The sequence below is a fragment of the Nannospalax galili genome, unplaced genomic scaffold, assembly GCF_000622305.1.
Source record: "Nannospalax galili isolate Female #2095 unplaced genomic scaffold, S.galili_v1.0 scaffold945, whole genome shotgun sequence".
In the NCBI taxonomy this organism is placed as follows: domain Eukaryota; kingdom Metazoa; phylum Chordata; class Mammalia; order Rodentia; family Spalacidae; genus Nannospalax; species Nannospalax galili.
In genome coordinates, this window is record NW_008352650.1 from 537,043 (window position 1) to 563,532 (window position 26,490).

Consider the following 26,490-nt stretch of genomic DNA (forward strand, 5'->3'; position numbering starts at 1 on the left):
AGTTCAGCAGACTGTCACACTAACCCAGGCTACTACTACCTATTTAGCTCATAGTATTTCCTCTGGAGAAAGGATTCTGAACTTTGTCGGAGCACAGTGTGAAGGGGAAAGTGTGCTATTCTCAGGAGAAAATCAAGGACCAAGTAACTGCAATTGATCAAAATCTGACTCAAGCTCCATCAGAAATGACACCTATTTTCCCTGAGTTTAAAATGTCAGAACAAGCCGGGCGTGGTGGTGCACGCCTTTAATCCCAGCACTTGGGAGGCAGAGGCAGGTGGATCTCTGTGAGTTTCAGGCCAGCCTGGTCTAAATAGTGAGTTCCAGGACAGCTGGGGCTACAGGGAGACCCTGTCTCAAAAAGACCAAAAAAAAAAAAATTTAAATTAAAATGTCAGAACAAGAAAAATATGCAAATCAGTGGATTTAACATAGGCCCTTAAAGAAGGTTACTCTCAGTTAAATAAAGAGAGCAGTGTCCTACACTGAGTAGACAGTTCATGATACACAAGTATGCGAAAGAATCAATAGACTAAATGAGGCACCATTTAGTAGCCATTACATCAATTCTTATCAAAACCTTTTAGATGCTAACCCTCATCGGTGCCGTATTTATACTGATGTATGTATCTGCATATAACTAGAAATGACACACTGGTACAGTCCTTTTCTTTTTTGGTTTTTCCTTTCTTTTTTTTTTTTTTTTTTTGAGACAGGGTATCCTTGTAGCCCCAACTGGCCTGGAACTCACTATGTAGACCAGGCTAGCCTCAAACTCACAGCGATCCGCCTGCCTCTGCCTCTGGAGTACTGGGACTAAAGGCGTGTGCCACCACACCCGGCTGGTACAGTCCTTTTGAAAAGAAATTTGGCACCATATATTAGGAGTTCTAAAGATATTTACGCTCTCTGACACGTTAACATCACCCTCAGGAATCTATCTTAAAGCCCAGAAAATGTTTAAGTATGGTGACCTCATGTTCCTGACTTCCTAAGAAAGCCCTCACTCCACATAACTGTGTCTTTTTCTACAATCAAATCATTAAGTATGCAACTAAATTTGAGAACAATGGAAGTCATCCAGATTACAGAAAACCAAAGAAAACTGGTTCTATATATGGTCAAACGTGTCCAGGAAAGTTAGTGTTTCTGTTTGGGAAGGAGGATTAAAGAAAGCGTCAAACTCTCTGCACATTAACTGCGAGAAGGACCTTGGTTCAGTCTCTCGTTCTGTCAGTTTCTGAGCTGCCTCCACTGGACCCCAGGCCTCCCAGCCAGCTGTGGAGACACAAGATGAAAAAGCAGCTCTCTCCCGAATGCCAAGTCTCCCTGTCCTGTCCCGGACCCACGTGCTCCTGCTCACATCTCACCATCTGCAGAGCAAAGGCAAGCAGGGGAGAGACTCCGTCTCCACGCCCTCGAAGCCGGCTTCTTCCTGGTGTGGGAACAGGGTGAGGTTTGGAGCCAGTGAGAAGTGATGCGAGGGAGTTGGCACACTTCCTGAGGACCCACCACGGGAAGCTGGTCGCCATGCCAGGATTTGGATGCAGAACCTCACTGCCAGCATCTTTGGGTGTCACTCTGAATGGCTCTAACAGCCTGTTCAGGGAGGAGCATGGAACACACGGGCAGTCCCTGCATCAGCGATGCCGAGTAAGCCAAGGGCCTGGCAAAATGCCCATCCAGAGACAGCTCGAATCATCTCAGAGGTCTGCCAAGAGGCCAACTCCCGCTGAAGCACCCACTGGGAGAGCAACCAGCATAAACACCATTCTTAAAATGTCAGAAGTTTAGAAAATCACCTATGCTAATTTTTTTTCAAAGTAAAAGATCTTGTTGTTGTTGTTGATTTTGGTTTTTGTTTGTTTTTTGAGAAAGTGTCACCCTGTAGCCAAAGCTGGCCTAGAACTCTCCATGGAGACCAGGCTGGCCTGATCTCACAGAAATCTGCCTGTCTCTTCTTCCCAAGTGCTGGGATTAAAGCATGTGCCACGACAGCCAGCGAAAAATCAATTTTAAGATGATTCTTCTTACTCAGCATGGGACCATGCATGCACACAAGTCCCCATGGCCTGGTGTACAGCATGATCAGGTCTTCCTATAGTCTGGCTATGAACTCTTTCTATCCGTAATACAACATGAATTTCCTGTTGTGGTCACCAAGGATTATGCTTCCACACAATGCTTTTCCATCAAAACCAGAGTCTACTCTCTTTTTGGTCAATTCCCTGAAGTACCTACCAGAAAATTAGGTTACAACTGCCAAGAGACCGTGCTCCCTCCAACAGCTGCCACCTGCATCCTACACACCTGCCCTCCACGCCCATGCTTTGCCTGTGGCCCAGTCCCCTCCTCCAGCAGTAACCATGCAGAGAAACTGGCCAGACCTGGCAGTCTCCGGTGACCACAGCAACAGGACATGGATGGACAGAAGGGACAGACACACAGTGTCTCTGTACTCTTCCTCCTCACCCTGGTCCTGACCATCCCCTGTGCACGTCCCTCAGACGAAGACAGCACGTACATCTCTGGGCAGCTGTACCTCAGCCATCCTGACACGCTATATGCAAATCAACTGTCTTCTTGCCTGCCCTACCCTGCTGTTTGCCCTCTACCAAGAAACTGAAACCTGCTTTTCTCACTCCTGAGAAACACTGATATTCTAACTAAAAATCAGCTCTACTTTGCTTGCATTAGATCCTGGAGCTGATAAGGAGATTACCTCAAAGGTGAGTGAAAATGTAGGCCCCTCAGAAGCCGGTGCATCAGATTGCTGGGCAGATCTCTCTCTCTCTCTCCCCCCTCTTTTTTTTTTGGTCTTTTTTTGAAACAGGATCACCCTGTAGCCCCAGATGGCCTGGAACTCACTATGTAAATCAGGCTGGCCTCGAACTTAGAGATCCACCTGCCCCTGCCTCCTGAGTGCTGGGTGCTGGGACTAAAGGCATGGACCACAGCAGACTTCTTTTTAAGAGATAACTTTCTTCATTTGAAAGCTCACCTAAACATATAAAAGGTAATGTTGACAACTTGCCTGAGCAAAGCTAACTTTCTGAGGAACGAAAACAAGTAGGCGAGCGTGGTAGCACACACTCACCTTTAATCCCGGCACTCAGGGCACAGAGCAGGCAAGTCACTGTGAGTTCCAGGCCAGCCTGGTTTTCGTAACAAGTTTCAGGCCAGTTGGGGCTACAGGGAGACCCTGACTTAAAACACACACACACACACACACACACACACACACACGTAGGTTTTAAAGATTTATTTTTGTTTTTATATGTAAGAGTATTTTGCCTGCATATATGTAAGTGCACCCATGTCATGCAATGCCCACAGAATCCAGAAGTGGGTGTCAGATGCTCTGGAACTGGAATTACAGTCGGTCGTTAGCTACCATGTGGTGCTGGAAACTGAATCCAGGTCCTCTACAAGAGCAGCCAGCTCCCTTAACTGCTGAGCCATCTATCCAGACCCTTATTTTTTTTTGTATTTTTTATAATTATGTGTATGTGTGTTTATGTGCATATGAGTGTAGGTACCTGAGGAGGCCAGAGGCATTGGCTCCCCTCGGAGCCAGAGGTACAGCTGCCCACTGCAGTGCTGGGAACACACTGGGCCCCACAACAGCAGGAGGTGCTCTAGTCACTGAGCCGTCTCTCCAGCCCAAACTTGGGCTCTTTCTTCAGCATACTTAGAGTTGTGTTCCAAAGGTTTTTTTTGTTGTTTGTTTGTTTGTTTTTAAGACCAAAATGGTAGCTCTGCAATCCAAATCCATTCCCCACAGATCAGTGGAACAGTGTCCAGGGCTAACTCAGAGACAAACGACAGGAGCAAGCATAAAACGAGCCCAGTTGGAGCTTTAGTATGTGATAATGTCAAAGCTATGTAAACAGCTTTTTGTCATTTTACGGCTTAAGAAACTCATCTGGAAGAAAACAGCGGAGGTGCTGAGCATGGCCTCCTGTGCTTAGCGAGCCCACAGCACAGGCTTCCTTTTAACATGTGCAAACTGGTCCAAGTAAATTCTCTGTAAAACCTCTGAGGGGAACTAACCAAAGCAAACCAAGCTGGCTGGCTCCGCCAGATGCAGGACTCAGCTGGACTTGGTGGCAACACACCTCTGGTAACAGTTACTCAGGAGGCTGAGGCAGGAGATTACCTGAACCTAGAAGTTTGATGCCAGCCTGGGCATCACAGGGAGATTCCCCCCTTCCAACTCAAAAGGAAATGGGGGAACAAGGGAGGAAAAGGGAAGAGACAGAGAGGGAGGGAGGGAGGGAGGGAGGGAGAGAGGGAGGGAGGGAAGAAGGAAGGAAGAAAGGAAGGAAGGAAGGAAGGAAGGGACACAAGCAGGCTAGTCTGGGTCTTCACATGATCATTTTACACCATTTGGAACTTAAGGGCTCTTCTTGTAGTTAATCTTTCTGGTTCCACCAAAATAAAAATATGTAAAACTGGATAAAGTGGCAGATGACCTCCCTTTTCACCCTGTGAGGCTGGCATAATGGCTGTAAAGATGCCCAGGTCTGGGCTGGTGAGACAGCTCAGTGGGTAAAGGTGCTGCCAAGACTGATGACCTGAGTTTGATTCCCGTGACCCACAAAATAGGAGAAAACCAACTCCTGGAAGTTGCCCGTCATGGTTTATGTGCCTATACATACACACAAAATAAATAAATGTCAACGTTACACCCTAATCCCCAAACCTCTAATGTTTCCTCACATGGCAAGAGGGAGGCTGAGATTGTGGCTGCCGTGACCCTTACCCCACACCATCCAGGTGGGGATGACACACTCACAAGGGGCCTCAAGAGAGGGTGGCCAGTCAGCAGAGTTGAGAGATGCTACCTGCTGGATTTGAGGGTGGAAGGAGGCTGTGCACCAGCACCAAGAGAAGCATCTCTAGAGCTGGGATGGACAAGGGCACTACACTAATGAAATCTTGGTGTTCATGTGACCTAATTTGGACTCCTGACCTCCAGAACTACACAGTAAATTTAGGTTTCTTTGAGCCCCTCCATTCATGGCAGGGACAGGAAACTAATGCACTGTGCTTCCATTTACCCCTTCCCAGTAGAAGTTCAAGTCATGCCTGTGTCGAAGCAATCACTGTATTAAAACAAACCAGACCAGCAACCTCCCATCTCACCCAGTGGACAGGAACACCAGGAAAGGGCAAGAACACAGTGTGGCAGAACACAGGGGTCCAGGAGGCAGTAAAAGACAGCAAACGGCAAAGGAGAACCAGCAGAGGGTAAGGCCCACAGGCACCCGGGGTGGGGGTGGGGGGTCCTGCCAGCAGGTGACTGCTTTTCATTCACTAATAGAAGGCACACACTGCTTCTCCTTGGAAAGCAGCCTTCCTTCCACTGAACAGGCACACCCCTAATGTTCAGGGAACTGTGGAGCTCATACCCTTCAAGTTCAGGGTCAGGTTGCTAGTCACAAACACCCTCTTCAACAGTACAAAGTTCTGCCAAGGGCCTGCTTGTAAATAAACCTAACAACACGTTCCGTTCTGCATTTTAGTATGTCCTGTGACAAACAGCAAGAGGCCAATGCAGTCTGTAAGTCAGTGTTCTGCTCCCTCAGCACAAGCTTGTTAAGTTCTGTGTCCCTCCCTGCCAAACCAAAGTATGCTGCTTGCTGTGCCTGCCACTTTAACTCCTCATGCAAGGCTTCTGATCACCTAAAGCAATTCGAATAATCTTCCCCAACTCGGGGATTTCAGACCAGGGGAGGGCCCAGTGCCCTGGATGACCACCAACTGTCATGACCTCCTCAAACCCCTGCAGACAGCAGCTCAAACTTGGTCTCCTCAGACCTTGGGGATAAGCCTGGGGACCCGGAGCTAATTCAAGATGGGACAGTGGCCAGCATGAACCCGACCTGCCATGCCTAAGGCCCTGGTCCAGGTCGGGTGGCGTCAGCTCCTGTCATTTCAAAACAAAGAGCCAGATGGGGCACACAACTTCCAACACCGGGGAGGGCCGGAAACTACTAGGGAACCGGCCAGGAGGCAGAGGTCTGGCGGCCCTCTGTCCCAACTCGCCCGGGGGACCCTGACCCCGGGGCCGCCTCTGACCCCGGCCTCAATCACCCTCAGCACTCCGGTTGACATCCGCCCTCAGCATCCTGATGACCCTGGCGACCTCGGCCAGGGGGACGCACAGTCCCGGGTAACCCCCGCCCCGGGGACCCACGTACCAGATGACCCCCGCCCGGGGACCCACGGTCCCGAGTGACCTCCGACCCGGGGACCCTCAGGACCAGATGACCCCCGCCCCGGGGAATCTCAGGCCCCGGCGACCCCCGCCCCGGATGACTCCCGCCCCGGGGATCCTCTTTCCCCGTGACCCCCCGCTCCGGGAACCCTCATTCCCTGTCACCCCCGCCCTGGGGACTCACAGTCCCCGGTGACTCCCGTCGCGGGGACCCTCAGTCCCAGGGCTCTCGCACCGCCCGCCGCCAAGGCTCCGCGCCCCGCGGCACTGTCCCGGGGACACCCTGGCCGCCGAGGCTCCCGGGGCGGCCGGGCCGGGGCGCCGGCGGAAGCGCGTGAAGGGACGCCGGCTGTCCATCCGCACTCACCGTAGCTGTCGTCGTCCTCCATGGCGCTGGCCACGGGCTCGGGCTCCGGCCCCGGCTGGCCTCCCGCAGCTCACTCACGTCCGGCTGCTCACCAGCTAGCCCCAGGCCGGCTCCCAGCCCCGGAGCCCCGCCCCCCGCGCCGCGCCCGCACAGCCCGGCACGCGCCTGCGCACGCGCCTCACGAGGCCCCGCCCCCTGCGTGAGGGCCCGCCCACAGGGAGCCGCGCGCGCGTGAACTGCCCCTGGGGGCTGGCGCACTTCGCCCCCCGACCTGCTTCTGCGCACGCGCACCACCGAGGCCCCGCCCACACAGGCCACGCCCCAGACCACGCCTTCTAGTTACGCACCGCCCCTCACTCTTCGGCGGGGCGGAGCGGAGGTTTGGGTTTCGGCTTTCGCAAGAGCTGCGTAGGCCCGTGTGGCCCGGCCCGCCCCGCCTGCGCACCGAGGCCCAAGGTCAGGCTCACCACCGAGGAGCCCGAGACCGGCTGACGTCCGCCCCCGGCTTGCCTAATTCATTGGAGTTCGCTGCTTTACACTTGTTTTTGTCTGTCTCCGAACCTCCCTAGGTCCGGTCTTCAGAACTTGATCCATACACCTCTTAAACCCAGTGTGTACGCTGTCTCCTGCTTGTGCTGGGCAGACCAGCTGAGTCGTCTGGTGCATGTGGAGGCCACAGTGCCTGCTCCCCAGGAGGTTCCTGCAGAGAATTAATCAGTGGAGGTACCAACTAAAGACCTGGAAAGGCCCTTAGCGAACACCTGTGAACTCTGGCCAGCTGACACCTGAGGCAGGCAGGGGCTGCAGTTCAGGGGTTTAGTACTTGCCTACCATGTGAGAAGTCCTAGGTTCTATCTCAGAGCCCAGGGGAAGGGAGAAAAGGGATGCCCAGAGTGTCAAGAGGGTCACACACAGGGGCTGGGGCATCACCAGGTGGTAGGTCCCTATCCAAGACATGCCCCCACTATACCATGCAAACACCTCTTACCCCACTAAGGTCCTACAGGGCCCTTTAAAATAATTCCAAGAGGGGGCTGTATACATACAATAAAAATAAGAAATAATTCCAGGAAGACCTGGTACAGTGGTAACTGTCCATTGCATGCCTAATTAGTCCAGCTTCCCTGGATGCTGAGGGAGGAGGCTCTCTTGAGCCCAGGCTGGGCAGCATAGTGAAACCCTGTCTTTTAAAAAAATCCTCAACACACAGCAAGAGAATGAAAAAGGGACCCAAAGGAGACACTGGGAAGTTTGAGGGCTCTTTTCTTTTTGAGATAAGAATTGAAATCCCGGTGCTGCAAAAGGGCGGCCCAGAGACAGCCTTCTCAGGACCACCCCCACAAAGCAGTGCCAGAGAGTTCCACGGGAATCTTGGGCTACTGTGGGTAGCCCAAGAGAGGTTGGACCAACCAAATGTGAAGTTCCAGGACTTCCCTTGTGGGTCCTCCTCTCTGGAGCCCAAGGTCTTTGCTGGGCTAGCTGCAGCTGTCCTTCTTTCCTGGGTGTGTCAACAGTGGAAATCACTCAAAAAAAAAAATCTCTGTGCAGCTTTAATGCATTTAGACCCCTAGCCCCATGCTGCTGCATACATACACACCTTCCGCTGCATGCATACACACCTTCCGCTGCATGCATACACACCTTCCGCTGCATGCATACACACCTTCCGCTGCATGCATACACACCTTCCGCTGCATGCATACACACCTTCCGCTGCATGCATACACACTTTTTTCCTAGGATAGATGGGGGGAAAAATCACAGAAATGAATGGCAAGGACAAAGTAAAACTTTTAAAGATTTTTTTTTTATGGGTGCGTGTGTTTGTGTATGTATGTGCATATGTGTGTGCAGATGTGTGCAGTGCCCACAGAAGCCAGAAGAGGGTATCAGGGCCTCTGGAGCTGGAGTCACAGGTGCTGCAAGTGCTCTTCACTGCTAAGCCAAGTCTTCAGCCACTTTTTTCTTCTTTTTAAAAAATGTTATGTATTTGTGTGTGTGTGTGTGTGTGTGTAGATCAAAGGACAAGTTTTAGGAGGAATTCTGCCTCTGCCTCTTGTGTTGCTGTACGGGTGCTGGGATTACAGATGTGCACCATTGCGTCCAGCTCTTTATGAGGGAGGGTTCTGGGAATTTAACCCAGGTCATTAGGCTTGTGCAGCAAGTGCTTTTACCTGCTAAGCTACCTCCCTGGCCCCCTAGATTTCTTTTTTCCATTGTCTCTGTGTTGTCTGTTTCTAAACATGTGAATACATTACTTTTTCTTTTAAAAATCTGTCACTCCCTGTGGCATAAGCTCTGGGTTGGAAGCTTCTCATAAAAATAACAGGAGTCACTACAGGGAGACCCTGTCTCAAAAAGGACCAAAAAATAAACAAAATAACAGGAGTCTCAGCTGGAAGGGACCCTGCAAGGTTGTAAATCCACAGGGAGTCTGGTGTGTCTACACCCCACAATAGTGCTTTCCACCTAGGGGTAGCTCAGTAGAGCTCACCCTAAGGCTCTGGCAGTGTACTGCAAAAGGTCACAGGACCTCTCTGAGAGAGCGCCATGAGGAAGACACCTCCCCGCAGCCTCTCTCACTACTAGTCAACTCTAAAATATACTCCAGGACTTCTCTGCCATTATGGTCTAGACAACAGACAAAAGCAATTTCCTCTCACAGAAAATAAATGAATAGGAAACGAAACACATTGTGTGTGTGTGTGTGTGTGTGTGTGTGTGTGTGTGTGTGTGTGACTATTTACATAGTCTGGGCTGGCCTGGAACTCATGGCAATCCAGCCTCAACCTCCCCAATGTTGGAATTAGAGCCATCTCCACACCCAACCCCACCTCTGCTTTTAATTAACCTTGTGACCTAGGCAATCATTCCACCTGGTCCTGTTTCTCACCTACACAGTGCAGGTCTCCACCCAGAGCTCATCTCTGTCACTCTCCTACTCCAATCCCTCTACAGCAATACAACATGCCAGCCAAAGGGGTCCTGATCTGGACTGCCCTGTTCTTCCTAGACTGTTTATCCATAAGCAAAATCCTGTCGTCTCGTGGACTGATTGGAACTGCTGTCGCCAGACAACTTAGTTGTTTTTTTGTTTTGTTTTGCTTGTATTTTGAAGCAGGGTCTTTCTGTAGCCTAACCTGGCCTTGAACTTTTTTTAAAGCAGGGTCTTTCTGTAGCCTAACCTGGCCTTGAACTTTTTTTAAAGCAGGGTCTTTCTGTAGCCTAACCTGGCCTTGAACTTTTTTTAAAGCAGGGTCTTTCTGTAGCCTAACCTGGCCTTGAACTTTTTTTAAAGCAGGGTCTTTCTGTAGCCTAACCTGGCCTTGAACTTTTTTTAAAGCAGGGTCTTTCTGTAGCCTAACCTGGCCTTGAACTTTTTTTAAAGCAGGGTCTTTCTGTAGCCTAACCTGGCCTTGAACTTTTTTTAAAGCAGGGTCTTTCTGTAGCCTAATCTGGCCTTGAACTTTTCAAAATTTTTTATTACTTTTATTTTTTATGTGTATGAGTGTATTGCCTACATGTAAGTGCACCCCTGTAGTGCAATGCCTTCAGAGGTCAGAAGAGGGTGTTGGATCCCCTGGAACTGGAGTTAAGGATGGTTGTTAGCCACTACGTGGGTGCTGGGAATAGAACCCAGGTCCTCTGCAAGAGCAGCCAGTGCTCTTAACTGCTGAGCAATCTCTCCAGTCCCATGCCCTTGAATTTTTAATCCTCCTGCCTCCACCTCTTGAATGGGATTATAGTGCATACGGCCATGTCCAGTAGCCTCCCACCTTTTGAGAGTCTGGGATAATCCTGTTTTCTCCTAGGTGCTTCTTTCAGACAGTTTCTATATATCAGATGTTCCCCTGGTATGGATAATGCTTCTCTTTCCCTTAAAAAGTTGATACTGTTGGTCATGTGCTTAATCTACACTGGTACCAGACTGTCTAGTTTCGTAGGTGATATTAGAGCAGGAATTGGATTTGGGCCCCAGTGTGCCCTTGGGGTACACACCTCTGCTCAGTGGCCCTGCCACATCATTGGCCTGGACTCAAGACATCAACTTTATTTTGTCCTGGCAAATCTCCACTGTCTGTGACAGGTTAGCAGAGCCATGAGCTCCGGTGACCCAGTATGTGCCACCTGCTCTGTTTGGTCCCCCCGCCTCTTTGCTTCACCACCAACCTGAGTCCCCAGAAGGCTCCAGGCATTTCTGGACCACTTTCCTCCCTAACCAGGAAAGACAACTGAGAAGTACTTCAGACTGGGAGTTAATGCTCCTTAGTGCACTCCAGCCCAGTGGGCTGAACTCACAGCCAACCAGGCCTGCGGAAGGGGCTGTGTTACACTGCTAATGGCTCCTGTTAGCAGAGCACTTGACCTTCCATGAATTCTGTTCACTGCCATTGTTCAGCTACGGCAAGTTTTTCAAATAGCCAGTCATGACCCTTTTTTGGCAGTAAAACACACTGATTAGACGGACAGAAGAGAAACTAAAATGGGGACCCGCCAGAGGCTGTCACATGGAGGAAGGACCACGTTTGCTGAGGTTCTGTATGATGTACACATGGGTCCACTTGCTAGGGAAGTGTGAAGCATTTCCTCTGCTGGTTACTAACAGAGATACCAAAGCTGCTCCAGGAGGTCCTGTTTATGACAGGAAGGACGGCTTGTTATCTCCAGGTTTGGAGGCCGAGGCTCTTGGAGACAAAGGCCCCTCCAAGCAAGAGCCCAGTCTGCTCCACTCTGTCCCTTGTATTTGGCATTTCCTGTGGTAGATCAAGAGGAGATCCTGAAGGAGGAGCTGGAGGCTGCTCACCGCAACACAGGCCACTCCTACAACTGCGGGTTCTGATTCTTTCAAGAATCGTAAAATAGGGCTGGAGAGATGGTTCAGTGGTTAAAACACTGGCTTCTTTTTCAAAGGACCTTGGTTTGGTTCCCAGCACCCACACATGGTAGCTCACAACTGTCATGTGCACACAGTCCCATGAGATCTGATGCCCTCTTCTGGCCTCTGCACGTACTGGGTGCACATAATGTACATAATATATACATGCAGGCAAACATTCATACACATAAAAAATAAATCTTTAAAATAGGGTTGGGCTCCGTGGGCCTCTCACTGTGGTGTGTTGTCTTTGTTAATTGACTCAATTGACAAGTTTTTAAGAGGGAACCTCCCTCCAGGTACACCTGCCTTGTGTAATAACCTCAAAATTGAGAAATTTTTTAGTACAAAAATGTCTTTCCTTGTGGTGTTAAAACATCTTCAGAGACAATCTCACTATCTGTCCATAGGGGACAAGATAAATATATTGATTCTTTTGTATAAGGAGTGTTTGGAAGGCTTCAAAAAGATTGAGGCAGGGCCAGAGAGATGGCTCAGTAGGTAAAAGGTGCCTTCTGCCAAGACAGCTGACCTAAGTTTGATCCCAAGGATTCACATGATGGAAGGAAAAACTCTCACAAATTGTCCTCTGACCTCTTCACACAAACACTGTGCATGTGTACCCGCCCCCCCCCCAAAAAATAAATGGAATTAAATGTCTTTTAAGATTGAGGCTTTTTTTTTGGTCTTTTTGAGACAGGGTCTCCCTGTAGCCCCAGCTGGCCTGGAACCCACTATGTAGACCAGGCTGGCCTCAAACTCAGAGATCGCCTGCCTCTGCCTCCCAAGTGCTGAGATTAAAGATGTGCACCACCACGCCCAGCCACATGATTGAGGCAGATTTCTGTGTTGACTGATGCAAGATATTTCCAAGCTGGGGCGGGGGGCATAATGAGACCAGAAAACTGGTACAGAATACCATGCAGACATCTGTAGTCAAAATACACACAGGTATAGCACACACTTACACTGGGGCATCCTGAGGGGATTTCCCTGCTAAAGCCTTTCCACGGTTTCAGTCTCGTCCCACTAAAAGATATTCTGAAACCCCAACCCTCATTGCCAGATACTGTGCCATCAGGGTGGGCCCTAATCCAACATGACTGTGTCCTTCTAAAGTATTTTATTTTTATTTTATGTGTATGAGTATACCACCTGCATATATGTAAGTGCACCCATGTCATGCAATGCACACAGAGGTCAGAAGAGGGCACTGGATCCCCTGGAACTGGAGTTATGAATGGTTATTAGCCACCATTAGGGTGCTGGGAACCAAACCCAGGTCCTCTGCAAGAGCAGCTGATGTTCTTAACTGCTGAGCCATCTCTCCAGCCCCAATGGTGTCCTTCTAAATGGGAGATCTGGGCACAGAGACACAAGAGAAGCCAGGTGAAGAGGCCCAGAGGCAAGAGTGGTACAGGGCCAAGGATCATCGCCTGGAAGAGCTGGAAGGCACAAGATGCACCCTCTCCCAGCACCCCACTCTGGAGGCAGAACACAGTCCCACTATTTTTTGTTTGTTTGTTTGGTCTTTTTGAGACAGTGTCCCTGTAGCCCCAGCTGTCCTGGAACTCACTATGTAGACCAGGCTGGCCTTGAACTCACAGAGCTCCGCCTGCCTCTGTCTCCTGAGTGCTGGGATTAAAGGCGTGCGCCACCACACCCGGCCCCATTCTCACTATTTTAACCCATCCAGTTTGTGGTACTCCCCTCCCTTTATAAAAGTAAAGAAAAATTTAATTATGTATGTGTATGTTGTGGGAACGAGGAGGGGAAGATATGGGCAGGTGAGTGCAGGTGCCCACAGAAGCCATGAGAGGATGTTGGATCCCCTGTGATAGAATGTGCAGATTGCAGAAGACCTCAGGCAGCCAAATGGCCCAAACTGGCAGCTTGGCCTTCGATCAGGCCTTATCAACTGGTCACTTCCCTGGCTGACAGAGACTGGGTACAGGGGCACTTAGTTCCTGCTGTGCCATAGCCTGCTGTGGTGGCCTGGCCTTATCACATGATCACTTCGGAGACTATTTGCAGAGTCAACCTCAAGTACCCCAAGGGCACTGCCGCCTGACACCTGACACTGAGCAAATTCCTACAGCTGCATTCAGCAGAGTCCCTGTATAAAAACCAGACTGCCATGCTCATGGATGCTGATGTCTGGACAGATCCATGGACAGCACCGCCCTTTGCTATGTTCTCCTGAAGTAGAGACATATTCCTTGCCTGTTGCAGGTCTGGCTCTGGCTCTTATTTCTTAACTTTAAACTCCTTTCTTTTTCTGCCCTCCTAAATCTCACACCCTGGAGCCGGACTTACAAGCTATTGTGAGCCACCATGTGGGTGCTGGGAACTGAACTCGGGTCCTCTTAAAGAGCAGTATTTGCTCTTAACTGCTGCGCCATTGCCTCAGAACCCCCCCCCCCTTTTTTTTGAAAAGGGTCTTTTGTTAGCCCAGGCTAGTCTTGAACTCTGTGGTCTTTTGCCTCTTCCTTCCAAGTGCCGGGATACAGGTATGAACGCCTACCCCTGGCTGCTGTGGTACTTTTCACTGTAGTCCTAGGTCCTAGTCCTAGTCCATATAGTTTTTAAACTTTTTGCTTTAGGTTAATTTTCATAAGAGTTTTGGAGGGTGGTTATCACATCAGAAAACATGCTAAGGGCTTTAACTATTACCTTTCAATCCTTCCGAACACTCATTTACTTGGGGCCTTTTCTAAAACAAATCGTCTCTTTCTTCCTTCGGCCTTCATTCTCCCACTGGGATGAGTGAGACTACAGGGCGCCAAGCAGAGGTATATGAGGAGGGTACCACGAGAAGGTGAGGACTCCTTTCCCTTGTTAGAACAGACAGAGGAAAAAGGGTCATGGATAAAATACAGACTCAGGTCACAGCATATTAGCACTCAAAACCAAGATACACCTAAGGCTAGACTCATACACACGGATGACCAACCACTCCTTGCTGAGCATCAGCCAAAGGCAGATTGCTATTTTTTGCCAGAGGTAGGGGGGCGGCATGGTGAAGGTCAAGACACCTGCCTCATGGACAAAAGGGTGCTGTGACCAACCTGCCATGAGCCCTCCATTCTCAGAGAGAGCAGGGGAGGGAAGCAAGGAGCTCAGAAACACAGCTCTACTGGCAGCCGGCCTCTGGCCCCTCCCGCCCAGGTGACCTTACATTCAGGACCAGAGGGCTGACCCAGGAGCCACTGTGGCCTGTGCTGGCCGGTTCTACAGCTCAGGCTCTGGAGCATTAGGGGGCACTGAGGAAGAGGGAGGGATGCTTCAGCGTGAAAAGGCTGCGCGGGCTTCTCATGGGGCATTGTCTTGCCTTGAAAACCCCCCAGATTTTATTTTGCTAAAGCTTGCAGTTTCTTCTGCGTGTGAATGGCACTTAAAATGTGTTTGTAATGGAACTTGATTGTATCCAGCTGTCACCAACTGTTCTGTGCCACCCAGAAGGCAGCTGGCCCCGTGCCATGTTGGGGCGTTCACTTCAAATAGAGGAATTAAGGCTCTGGTTCCGGCTTGACTTCGCCAAAATGTTTTCATAGATGAAAAAGACAAAGGGGTGGGGTGGGGCTGGCAGGTGGAGGAGAGCCAAGTGGGTGAAGGAGGCTTTTGAGCTGTGGCTTTGGGGGATGGGGATGGGCTGTCTCTTACCTGAGCGGTCTAAATCTCCGGCACAGCCACACTTCCTCCACTAGCTTTTCCAGTTCACTCGCTCAACAAATATTACCTTACCAGGTGCCTGGCAAGCGCAGGGCCCTGGCTAAGGATGACCCTGGTCCCTGCCAACTAACACTCACACACATATACACACACATAAATAAAAATAAAATTAATCTGGCTGGGTACGATGGTGCATGCCTTTAATCCCAGCGCACACTGGAGGCAGAGTTAGGTTAGATCCCTGTGAGTTCCAGCCCAGCCTGGTCTACAAAGTGAGTTCCAGGCCAGCCAAGGTTACAAAGTCTCAGGTTACCCTGTCTCAAAAATAAATAAGCCAGGCATGGTGGCACACTTGGGAGACAGCACTTGGGAGACAGTAGCCTACATAGCTCTGTGAGATCAAGGCCAACCTGATCTATAATATATCTGGGGCTATAGGGAGACCTGGTCTCAAATAAATAAGGAGGCTATAGAGATAGCTCAGAGGTTGGGAGCACTGGCTGCTCTTGCAGGAGACTGGGGTTAGGTTCCCAATACCTACACGGCAGCTCACAACCATCATGTAACTCCAGTTGCAGGGGAACTGTAACTCCAGTTGCAGGGGAACTGACGCGCTCTTCTGACCTCCACAGGCATTACATGACCCAGGTACACTTACATACATGCCGGCACTACACTCATACACATAAAGATAATAAATCAAATATTAAATTATAACAATAAATATATCTTTAAAGAACAGCCACGAAAGCAACGCTGAGTAGGAAAGTCCCTACACACATTTCACTACAAGTATTCGCCATGTACCTAGATGCTCTTAAAATACGCCAACCATGGTAAGCAGCCACCTTACTAACGAGAGCCCATCTAAGGGACAGCAATTTGTGACTGTATTTCTCGCACATCTCCTGTCTATTTAGCAGTCAAGACCTGCCACCCTCTCTAATCCCCTCCATCACCACAAAAGGGAAAAGTGCAGAAAACCAGTTAGCAGGACCAACAGAGCCAACTGCGCAGCTACGGTGACGTCTCCAACCCCGCCTTTTAGAGGAGACATGTTGGCAACGCTGACCCCTGTAAGACCCCGCTAAACCTGATCTGGATGCCAGGCCTGTCCTTCCTGTCACAAACCATGACCGAAACTCTCACTTTGACCTGACCTCGGTCCTGGCAGAGCCAGAACAAGGAAGTAGCTGCTCTTGAGCAAGTTACACGCCTAGGCAACTGCCTGTGGCTGGCCTGCTGGAAAGGAACAAGCCAACTCTGATCTCAGGCGCCGGCGTGGGGGTCCCAAGGGCCTAGGGGTTGTGTGTGCCTGGCTGAGGGGAGCAATGTACAGTCTCCCATCGGGAAAGCTTGTCTGGCCCACCCTTTGGTCAGGATTTTCTGTTTTGGGAGATGGTAGTGAAACTGGAGAACTGGATAGAAGACTGCATGAGATTGACAGGGACAGAGGCTGAATCTGATGGAAGGAAGGCCTTTCAAGACAGCAGGAGAGGGCTGGTGAGATGGCTTTGTGCTTACTGCTGTTACAGTTTGGTTCCCAGCGCCTACACTGGGTGGCTCAAACTTTCTGTAACTCCAGCTCCAGGTGATCTGATGATCTCTTCCAGTTTCCACAGGCACCACCCCCCCACACACAGAGACACAAAGACAGAAAATAAATCTTTTTTAAAAAGGCAACTGGTAGATAGGTCAAATGTTCAAGATGGATGTGTAGATGTGTGCAGGACACCCAGGAGAGGAGGTGACCGTGTCTGGGACTGTGGTCAACTGTGGAAGGGGCTAAAGTTACGTCTAATACTAGGTCTAGGGACATAGATCAGAGGGGGCAAATCAATACTACATTCATCCCAGCCATGAACCTGCTTGCAGGATGGTCAGAAAGAGTCACCTGAGTGGGGTGTGGTGACACACACCTTTAATCCCAGCATCTGGGAGGCAGAGGCAGGTGGATCGCTGTGAATCTGAAGCCAGCCTGGTCTACAGAGTTCCAGGCCAGCCTGGTCTACATAGTGAGATCTCTGGGGTGTGAGAGATCTGCAGTTGCGTGCCGATCAGCAGATCCTGAATGGCACACGGACAGGAGCTCTGGGGAGGGCCAGCAGCAGGAGGGTGCAAGGAGAATCCTGGGGCAAACACCCATCAGGAACCGGGCCCCGCAATGAAGTGACGATGGAAGTGGACGGGGAAGGAGAGCAAACTGAACTTTAACTGAGGGTCAGAGGAGCCGTGTGGAGGGGTTTCCTAGCATGGACAGCACTTGACTGTTCATCAGAAGAGAGTGGGACCCAGGAAGCAGGCAGGACACGGAGTGAGCAAAGGCCCACCCAGGTGGAAGACACACGGGGGCCAGCCCACCCGAGGGCCCTTTCTGTGGCTGCACAGCAGACTCCCTGACAAGGCGGAGGACAATAGTGCCCATGGCTTCACATAGCAATGTGGCGGGTCCTAGAGTTGTCCAGGAGATACACTTCTAAGCATGTCTGTGAAAACTTTAGATCAGGTTGAGGGAGGGAGGAAGACCCACCCACTGTGAGTGGCACTGGTGATTCCACGGGCCGGGGTCCTGGACAGCGTAAGAAAATGAGAAGGAGGCTGACCAGCAGCGTTCATCTCTCTGCCTCCTGACTGCAGCGTGGGCAGCAGCCTCACATTGTCGCCAAGCTTTTCCCACCAGAATGGACGGTACCTTCAAATAGCAAGCCAGGATAAACCCCCTCTACCCTCAGGCTGCTTCTGTCACATCGGAGAAGCAACGGGCATAATGCATGGCTCTTTCCTACCGTGAATGTACCGTGATCTACTGAAGATCCACTCCGTGGGACCATGAGTCCTAGTGTGGGCTGCTAGGCCAACAACCCTGGGGACTTGTTAGAAATGCATGTTCTCAAAGAGCACAATCAGAACATCACGACGGATGGAAACCAGTCCAAGACGTGAGGGCAGTGGTTGATGCCCACGTTAAGTTCTCACCCCTGAACCAAGCCACTTTTGTCTCAGAATCCTCCCGCCCAGGGCACACTGGCAAAGGGAACAGGCGGAGAACAGGTCAGCTTCAACTTTCATCTCCCCAGGCTTCACTTTGGAGCGCGGTTTGTAGTCATTAGATATGATTTGCCAGGGGCACACAGGCAGTAAGGGAGGGGGAGCCCCTGAGAACAGGAGACAGGATCTGCCTGGAGACAAGGGGTACCAGTCTCCAAAGGCAGGCAGGGCTCCACCTAAGATGGGCAGTGGGCAACGCTGAGGGCCACATCCATGGCTATGCTGTGACCGTCTCCACTGTATTCACCTGGTCCACAAACAGAAGCAGGGGAACAGGATGACAGGTGATGGATGGGCTCCCCGACGAGGGAGGCAGGAAGACACCTCTGGGCAAGAGCCAGTGCAGGAGGCAGATGAAGATGGCACTGCTGAGCATCCTACCACCTGTGCTTATGACAGCTGTCCTGAGGCCCTCCTGGCTTTACCCATGTCCTCTAAGCTGAAGCCAACCAGAGCTGCAGGATGGTGATCCATAGCACACTGCCCAGCACTGCACTGGCTTAAGGTTCTCTTGCAGCTATCAAGATGGCTACCCAGCAGTGTGTCCAGGGCTTATAAATGGAGGTCCACTTGGTTCCTCGGGTGCCCAGAAACGAGACTCCTTCACCTGGAGTCTGTCCATGTTCTACGCCCGAGATTCTCCCTGGGTTCCTTATGCTGAGTTTTAATCCTGCTGCTGTGATAAAATACCCCAACAAAAACTGAGGGGAGGAGGGGCTTGCTGAGCTCATGATTCCAGGTTACAGGCCACCAACAGGAGGGGCTTCAAACAGCTGGTCATACCCCAGTCAGTCAGGAGCAGAGAGCTGGTCATGGTGACGCACGCCTTTAATCTCAGCGCTTGGGAGGCAGAGGCAGGCAGTGCTCCATGAGTTCAAGGCCAGTCTGATCGACTTAGCTGAGTTCCAGGCTAGCTGGAGCTACAAAGTGAAAGCCTGTCTCCGAACACAAAGCAGAGAGAGACAAACACACACAAGTACGTTTAGCTCAGTTCACCTCCTTTATACAGCCCAGGACCCAAACCAAGGGAACGGGGTTGGCACCTTCGGGCTGTCTTCCCACAACGACCAAGGGGCAGTTCTCCACTGGCATACCCACAGGTCAACTGAATCCAGGTATTTCCTCATTGAGACACTCTTCCTGGTGACCATATTAACAATCAAAATCAACCATCACAGGAGCCCCACGAAAACCCCAGAAATGTTACCCACATACAATTTCCCCAAACCAAGAGCTAGCCACCTATTCTCCAGCCACTCTGTCAAACGATTACCCGAGCAAGAGCCTAACTCCTGCTGGGGTCCCTTCACCTCCTCCTCCCCAGAGGACCCATAAGCTGCTGCTACTGCCCGCTCTCAGCCTTGGCCTGGGGCCCTGGGCTCCTTACAGGCCTGGTCATCCTTGTGTCCTCTGTACGCCACCCCTTCCCAGGTGTACCTGCTCTTGGCTCAGCTGTCCAACAAGATAGTGAGACCAGGTGAGCCAGTCCTGCCTACCTAGGTCCCTGGCCTGGGCTCACCCCACAGCCAGCTCACATAGGCCACCTCCCTCAGGTACCTCAGGCAGAACAGGCCACACCTTCCCTCCTCACAGCCCCAAGCTTACAGTGGAACCATCAGCCCTGCTGTGAGATACTCTGCTGCCTACAGGCCACCTGCTCAGCTTCATATAGACCAGAGCCAGCTAGGGTTTGGAAGACAGTGGTGATGAAAGAAAGGTGGTCTGATTTTTGTCACCACTGCAGCCAGGGGTGTGCTAGGTCGTCAACTGCCACCTGGGCAGCCTGGCTGCTGAGGACATCCTCAGAGAACCCTTCGGGCTTGGGGCCAGCAGCAGCCCTATCTCATCCACACAGGCTTCACTGGTCTCATCTTGAGCTGTCTGGACAAAATGTTCAGACCAGGCCAAAAACAAATTCCTTGTCTCCTGTCTGATGGGTAGGAAGCTTCAAGAAGTCCCTAAAGAAGGAGGCACAGAGGTGCCAAGTCAGGAGAAGCCAACTGGACGCAGCCTATGCCTACACCCCAGAAGTTTCTCGGCCACCCCACCACTAGAGCAGCCCTCTTCCAAGTGGAATCTCCTGCTCACAGGTACCCTTGAAAGGACCTGCCTGATTTAACTCCAGGGCAGATGCTCCACTCAGCAGAGCCACTGTGGCTGGGATGGGCACTTAGGGCCAGCAATGTCCACACACACCTAAGAAGGGCCTCTGTCAACAGAAAGACCCAAGCCACCTGGCTGCTAAGAAGGCACTATACTGGGGTGAGAGACTTTCTGGTGTGACGGCTTTGCTCTGTGATCAACCCAGCACACTCACTGGTTCCCTGAAGGGGACTTTGGCGGAGGTGCACTTCGGTTTATCGATGCCCTACGAGGCGGTAGATGTTTGTATCTCCCCAAAGAATTCTTATAACTGATGGTCAGAACATTCTCCACCTGTGTTCGGGTCAACCTCAGAAGATCCAAATCTTCATCCCGCCCATTCTTGCCAATGGTGAGGCAACTGCACGTTTCCCCTGTAGAAATCCAAACATTAGTCAATAAAACAGAACTCAGCGGACTGCTATTGAGTTTCCTTAATACAGTGTCCATTTAAAATCATCCACAAGGCTTACAGAACTGCTTCAGGAGTCTTTTTTTTTATTTTTGACTTTAAATACAGTATGGAATAAGTTTAAATACATCTCTTTAAACTTTTTATTTAAAAAAAATAACTTTTTCTGAGAAGGGGTCTCACTATATTGCCCAAGCTGGCCCCCATCTCCTGGGCTCAAGCAACTCTCCCGTCTCAGCTCCTGAGTAGCTGGAAGGGCAGGCACCCCTCTCCCAGGTGTGGGCAGGCACCTTTGAGCAGCACAGATGAGCTTCCACCCGACCTGGGGAAGTGGACTGGGATTCGTCAGGACGCCTTTTTAAAAACCAAGAGAAGGCAAACACAGAACCAAATTTTTGTTGTTGTTGTTTTGACAGGGTCTCCCTAGTCCCAGCCAGCCTAGAAGTCACTAGATAGACCAAGCTGGCCTCCATCTCAGAGATCCGCCTGCCTCTGCCTCCTGAGTACCGGGACTAAAGGTGTGAGACAAAACCACATTACTTTATTGCACCAAGATCGTGGCAATATCTGGGGCTCCTGAGCCCCAAAGGAAGTGCAGTGTGGGAACCCTGCACACACAGGTGTGGCAACACAGACTGGACGAGAACGGCCCCTAAACAGGCAAGTGGGAGAGGACGGGGACTCCAGGGAGGCAGCCCTCTGCACACAGGCCCATCACCTCACTGACCAGCCAGAGCTAAAACCGAATGGACCCAACCAAATGACAGCCACCAGAAAGGGTTTAGTTATGTGTGTGTGTACACGTCACCGAGAACATGACCATTTGGGGGCCTTATTCTGTGCCATCCCTGTTTGGCTAATGGTTTCTGAGGAAGGGAAGGGCTTGCCTTTACCCAATGGTGACAAAGGCTGCCAAAAGCCAGGCAGTGAGGCGAGCACTGACAACTGCCCGAGAGGCTGTGCATACGTACTCCCCAGGAAAGGGCTTTATAATGAAGTCCAGCAGAGAGGAAGAGATCGGTTTGGAGAAAACAGAAAGACTCTATGCTGGCAGACAATGCGAATTTTCAACTTGAGAACATCACAGGAAAAATGTGGTCATGGAAACAGTTCATACAGAGACAAGGGTCAACAGTTCATACAGAGACAAGGGTCAATAGCTCAGGAGAAAGGAAAAGCCACCCACAAAGGTGCCTGCCCACCTTCTGCCCAAGATGACGCCAAGATGGCCACTGGTAAGGCCACACCACTGACACCAGACCTACTCACACACACTCAGAAACCAGCCCACACCAAGGCCCATTCTGCTGGGAGAAGCAGTCAGTGGACTGGGCCACAGAAATGCTGGTCCTTCCCATGGTTGTTAAAGGGAAAGACCAAACAGAAAGGAAACCCAGGAGACACACACATAAACTTGCACGATCTTCCCCTCCAGAGAATGCAGCCCTTTTTCATACACCACTATCGAGCGAGGCCCTGGGCAGGAGAGCTGAGCAGAGGTTACAGGGCGACGATGAGGGCAGTGGGCGCCCAGAGGCCCAAAGCAGCCCTAGGACTCCGGGGAGGGGAGGGGAGGTGGTACCCCCTGAGGAAGAACCTTCCCCACCCTCCACCTCCTGGGTGCTGCCTCCTTTCAAAAGCACCTTCACGGAGGAATCCCTGGTCATTATTCTAAGTCTGCGGACACAGCTTGGGCAAGATAAAAAAGGGAGTCTGCTCGAGCCCTACGCTCTTCCAGATTCCAAAGCACTCACAAAACTGAGCAAGTGAAGCCAGTATTTGCATATTAGGGAAACATATTGCTACCGGAAGCCACAGGCCTGGTCAAAAATAAATGTTTTATAGTAAGTAGTAAAATAACGGAGACTTCATCTCCAAAGACCACCGCCGTAATAGAGACCCCAGGTTACCGCAGCTGCAGGGGAAGCTGTGACAGTCCCCGGCAGAGCTAGCAGCCTTAGAAGCAGAGGCATTGGACATATTTCAAGGGTTCCCCCACCCCAAAGAGCTTTGCTTTCTAGAAAGTGTCGGGTTCTTTCGAGGAACTGCACTGGGGGAGGGGAGGCAGCAGCGCAGTCCACACAGGCTTCTTCCTTTCTGCAGCTGACAGGAGTTATACAGAGGCCCCACCAAGGGGGAACACTGGACAGTGCAACCTTAGGAGAGCAAAGGACGGCTCACAAAAAGCCACCCACCACATGTCTGCCATCCTGAGTAAAGGGTACCTCGAGAGGCTCGGGCCCCACCCCGTGCTGTCTCTTGACAGCCCCAGACCAGGAGCAGAGGCTTTTCCCACCTAGACCCCACTGTCTACAACCATGAGAATGCTTGGCCTTTCGGGATGTCCTGTGGGCTGCTGTCAGCTCTGCGTGGCACCACAGGCCAGGCTTTCTCCTGTGGAGTTCACTGGGAATGCCACCTGAGCTGCAGAAGTCCCAAGGTTTCTACACTGGGTCATCTGTGGACAGTGGCACCAGGAGGACCCTCCAGCAGGCTCACAGTGCAGCGGCCTGAAGGTGATGGCAATGGAGTCTGCACAAGGCCGTTCCTCCGATCCAGATGGACAGTTCCTAGGACGTGATGTGACAACTCTGGGAGGCCATGGCATAGGCACACTGGTCTTTCTGGTAAGAAGAGAGACCCCCAAAATCCCACCAGATCCTTGAGTGGGTCCCTTACAAGACAGTCATTCCCTACAAGTAACTAGTACACACCACATACAGAAATTAAATACCACAGGCACACATGCACCAGAGACATAAGAGACACATACCACACACACCAGACACACACACTACAGACACATGCACCAGACACACAAACCATAGAGACACAAACCACAGACCACATATACCAGACACAAGAAGACACATACTATGCATTCTTCAGATAGAATACACATACCAAACAAACATACATATATATAGCATGCATACTACATGCCACGTCATGCATGCCAGATATACACATACCAGATGCACCATAAACACACACACCAAATGTACCAGACCGTATTACGCCAAATGCACACCAAATACACACAAACATACCAGACACCAGATGGACAAATATACCACAGTCACATGATATACACAGACCACAGAACATATACACAGATCATACATATCAGACATCACAGATCACACCAGAGACATATACCACAGACCACCGACACACCACACACACCTCCCCAAAGCATAGGCAAACGTCCCCAGGCTCACCTTCAACAACTGCACCAAGCTCAGCGTCGATAGCTGAGGCTGGTGACCTTAGCTGGGTGAGTCACAGACCAGAAGTTGCGTCTACTCTGAAGCTTCTGGAAGGCATTGAAGTTTCTCCTCTTCTCTCTCTTGAACTTTTTCATTTTCTTTTCCTACAAGAATCACAGTGTCAGGGCTGGAGAGATGGCTCAGCAGTCAAGAGCACTGGTTGTTCTTGCAGAGAACCAGAATTTGATTCCCAGCACCCACACGGCAGCTAACAGCTGTTTTGTAACTGCAGTTCAGAGGAACCGAATGCCCTTTTCTGCCCTCCATGGGCACTGCATGACATGGTGCATTTACATACCTACAGGCAATACACTCATACACATAAAATAAAAATAAAATATTTTTAAAAAAAGAATTGGGCTGCAGAAATGACTCAGCAGTTAAGAGCACCAGCTGCGCTGGGTGTGGTGGCATTTGCCTTTAGTCCCAGCACTCGGGGGGCAGACGGATCTCTGTGAGTTCCAGGCCAGCTGGGGCTATAAGAAGATCCTGTTTCAAAAAGACCGAAAAACAAACAAACCAAAACAAAAAAACCACAACAAACCCACAGCACTGGCTGCTCACAGAGAACCTGGGCTCAGTTCTCAGCACCCACATGGCAGCTAACAACTGTCCAGAGCTCTAGACTCAGTTCTCAGCACCCACACAGCAGCTAACAACTGTCCAGAACTCTAGTTCCTCCAACACCCTTTTCTAACCTCTGCTGGCATTTCATGACGTAGATGCACTCACACACATAAAATAATTAAAAACAAAATATTTTGAAAAAGGAATCACTGTCACGGCAGCTCATAACCATCTGTTAACTCCAGCTGCAGGGGATCAGACATCCTCTTCTGACCTCTGTGGACACCAGGCACACATGTGGTACATACACATACATGTTGGCAAACACTCATACTTAAAAAAAATAAAAAAAAAATCACATTGTTCCAGTTCTGAGAACTCCTCTGAAGCCTGGAAGCTCCTTGCTACACACACAGCATGTGCTCCCTAAGCTGAGGTGCAGCTAGTGCCATGCTGGGCTCCACCATGGGAGGCTCCCAACATCCCTGCTTTACTAAAGGGTCAGAAGCGAGAGGCCCACACCTGCCCACTGCACTGAACACACAAGGAAAAATGGCTCAGTGGGTAGGGAACCTAGGAGGCTGATTCTACCCTGGCCTTGACTACTCTATATGTGGCTGGACTATAAATTAATTGCATGCTTACTTGCTGCCTCAAGCCCACAGTCACAGCTACATACCGTACCTTCCCTCGATCAAACTCTTCATCCCAATCGTCGACCACGGTCTGGGTTCGGGCCAATCTGCTGTCTCTGATGGCATCCTGACTGACTGCTGACAGTTCACCATCCCAGGTCAAAACTGTGTAACACACATACTGTCAGCAGGCCTGTGAGTCCAGGCACCCCAAAGACTCCCCTCAAGACACTGACCACCTAGATTCACCTATCAGTAGTAACTCGAGGTTTCTGACTGCTGCCTTTCAGCAGAAATGGGTCCATGCAGAGGGCTAGGGGAGCAGCTGCCCCAGAGAAACACCAATGTGAAAGCAAATGCTCTTCTTTAACCTCCACATCCTACTGCAAACCTCGCCTCACTGTGAGCTGTGTTCACATTTCAGAAAAAGGGTGTCCTGCTCCCACTCCAGGTCGGACTTGTAAACAGAACTCAGAACCACCAGCACTGGTACTGGACGGGCTTCTCCCTTCACCCTTCCCAACTGGGGACCCAATGCTCTGCCCAGCTGGCCTGAGCGGGTGCTCCCCACTATGCCTTGCTCTTGGGCCTCAGATCTCTTGGATCCCTCCGTGCATACGATCTGCCTTTGTGTCAGAGGGGGTTGGGTTAAAGTGCATTTAACAATGCTTGGATTGGTTTATATATAGACAAAGCTGGTCTCATTCTTAAGAGATCTACCTGCCTCTGCCTTCTGAGTGCTGGGATTAAAGGCCTGAACCACCACGCCCAGCTGGACTGAATTTTTAATGCTGGATAGCATCGCCTGCCACATCTTACATTCACCAAGACCCGCCCCTTCCCACCTCCAAAATGAGCTAATCCCTGGGAGGTCCCACTTCAATTCCCCACCTTTTCTCCCATAAGCCTTATCAGAGGAGAACTGGAGCAACTCCTGGACCACGTTGGCTTCTTGCTCTCTGTTCCAGGGCACCAGAGGAGCCTGTCCCAATCCTGTAATCAGAGTACATGCTAAAACCAAGCCACGGAAGGAACAATCACACCAGGAACCACAGTGCTTGCTAATGATAAATGCTTAGTAGTGATGATTTCACCCAATAGAAAAGGCTATTGTCCAAGTCAATTCTTAAGAAGAGAAAAAATAGGCCCAGGCGTGGTGGCACACGCCTTTAATCCCAGCACTCGGAAGGCAGAGGCAGGTGGATCTCTGAGTTCAAGGCCAGCCTGGTCTACATAGTGAGTTCCAGGACAGCTGGGGCTACAGGGAGACCCTGCTTCA

At 50.8% G+C, this 26,490-nt stretch overlaps 2 protein-coding genes across 6 annotated transcripts in view; both read right to left on the bottom strand.

Moving 5' to 3' along the window:
* The window catches only part of Cyth1 (cytohesin 1), a 94,246-nt gene extending 87,515 nt beyond the window's left edge, over positions 1-6,731 (bottom strand). The window contains exon 1 of the mRNA XM_017802344.2: positions 6,591-6,731. Within this exon, the coding sequence (XP_017657833.1) occupies positions 6,591-6,612 (22 nt within the window). The 5' untranslated portion in view covers positions 6,613-6,731. The remainder of the gene's footprint in view (positions 1-6,590) is intronic.
* A 12,475-nt stretch (positions 6,732-19,206) lies between these two features.
* Positions 19,207-26,490, bottom strand: part of Usp36 (ubiquitin specific peptidase 36) — a 44,947-nt gene continuing 37,663 nt past the window's right edge. For 2 of the 5 annotated variants that reach the window (XM_008849654.3, XM_008849652.3), the window contains 4 exons: positions 26,103-26,204; positions 25,261-25,376; positions 23,962-24,113; positions 20,810-23,364 (listed from right to left, as the gene is read on the bottom strand). In XM_008849654.3, the coding sequence (XP_008847876.1) occupies positions 23,982-24,113; positions 25,261-25,376; positions 26,103-26,204 (350 nt within the window). In that variant the 3' untranslated portion in view covers positions 20,810-23,364; positions 23,962-23,981. Of the gene's footprint in view, positions 19,327-19,927; positions 20,703-20,809; positions 23,365-23,961; positions 24,114-25,260; positions 25,377-26,102; positions 26,205-26,490 lie in introns of those variants that run through there. The other 3 variants (XR_003846528.1, XR_003846527.1, XM_017802349.2) reach the window with 3 other exon arrangements.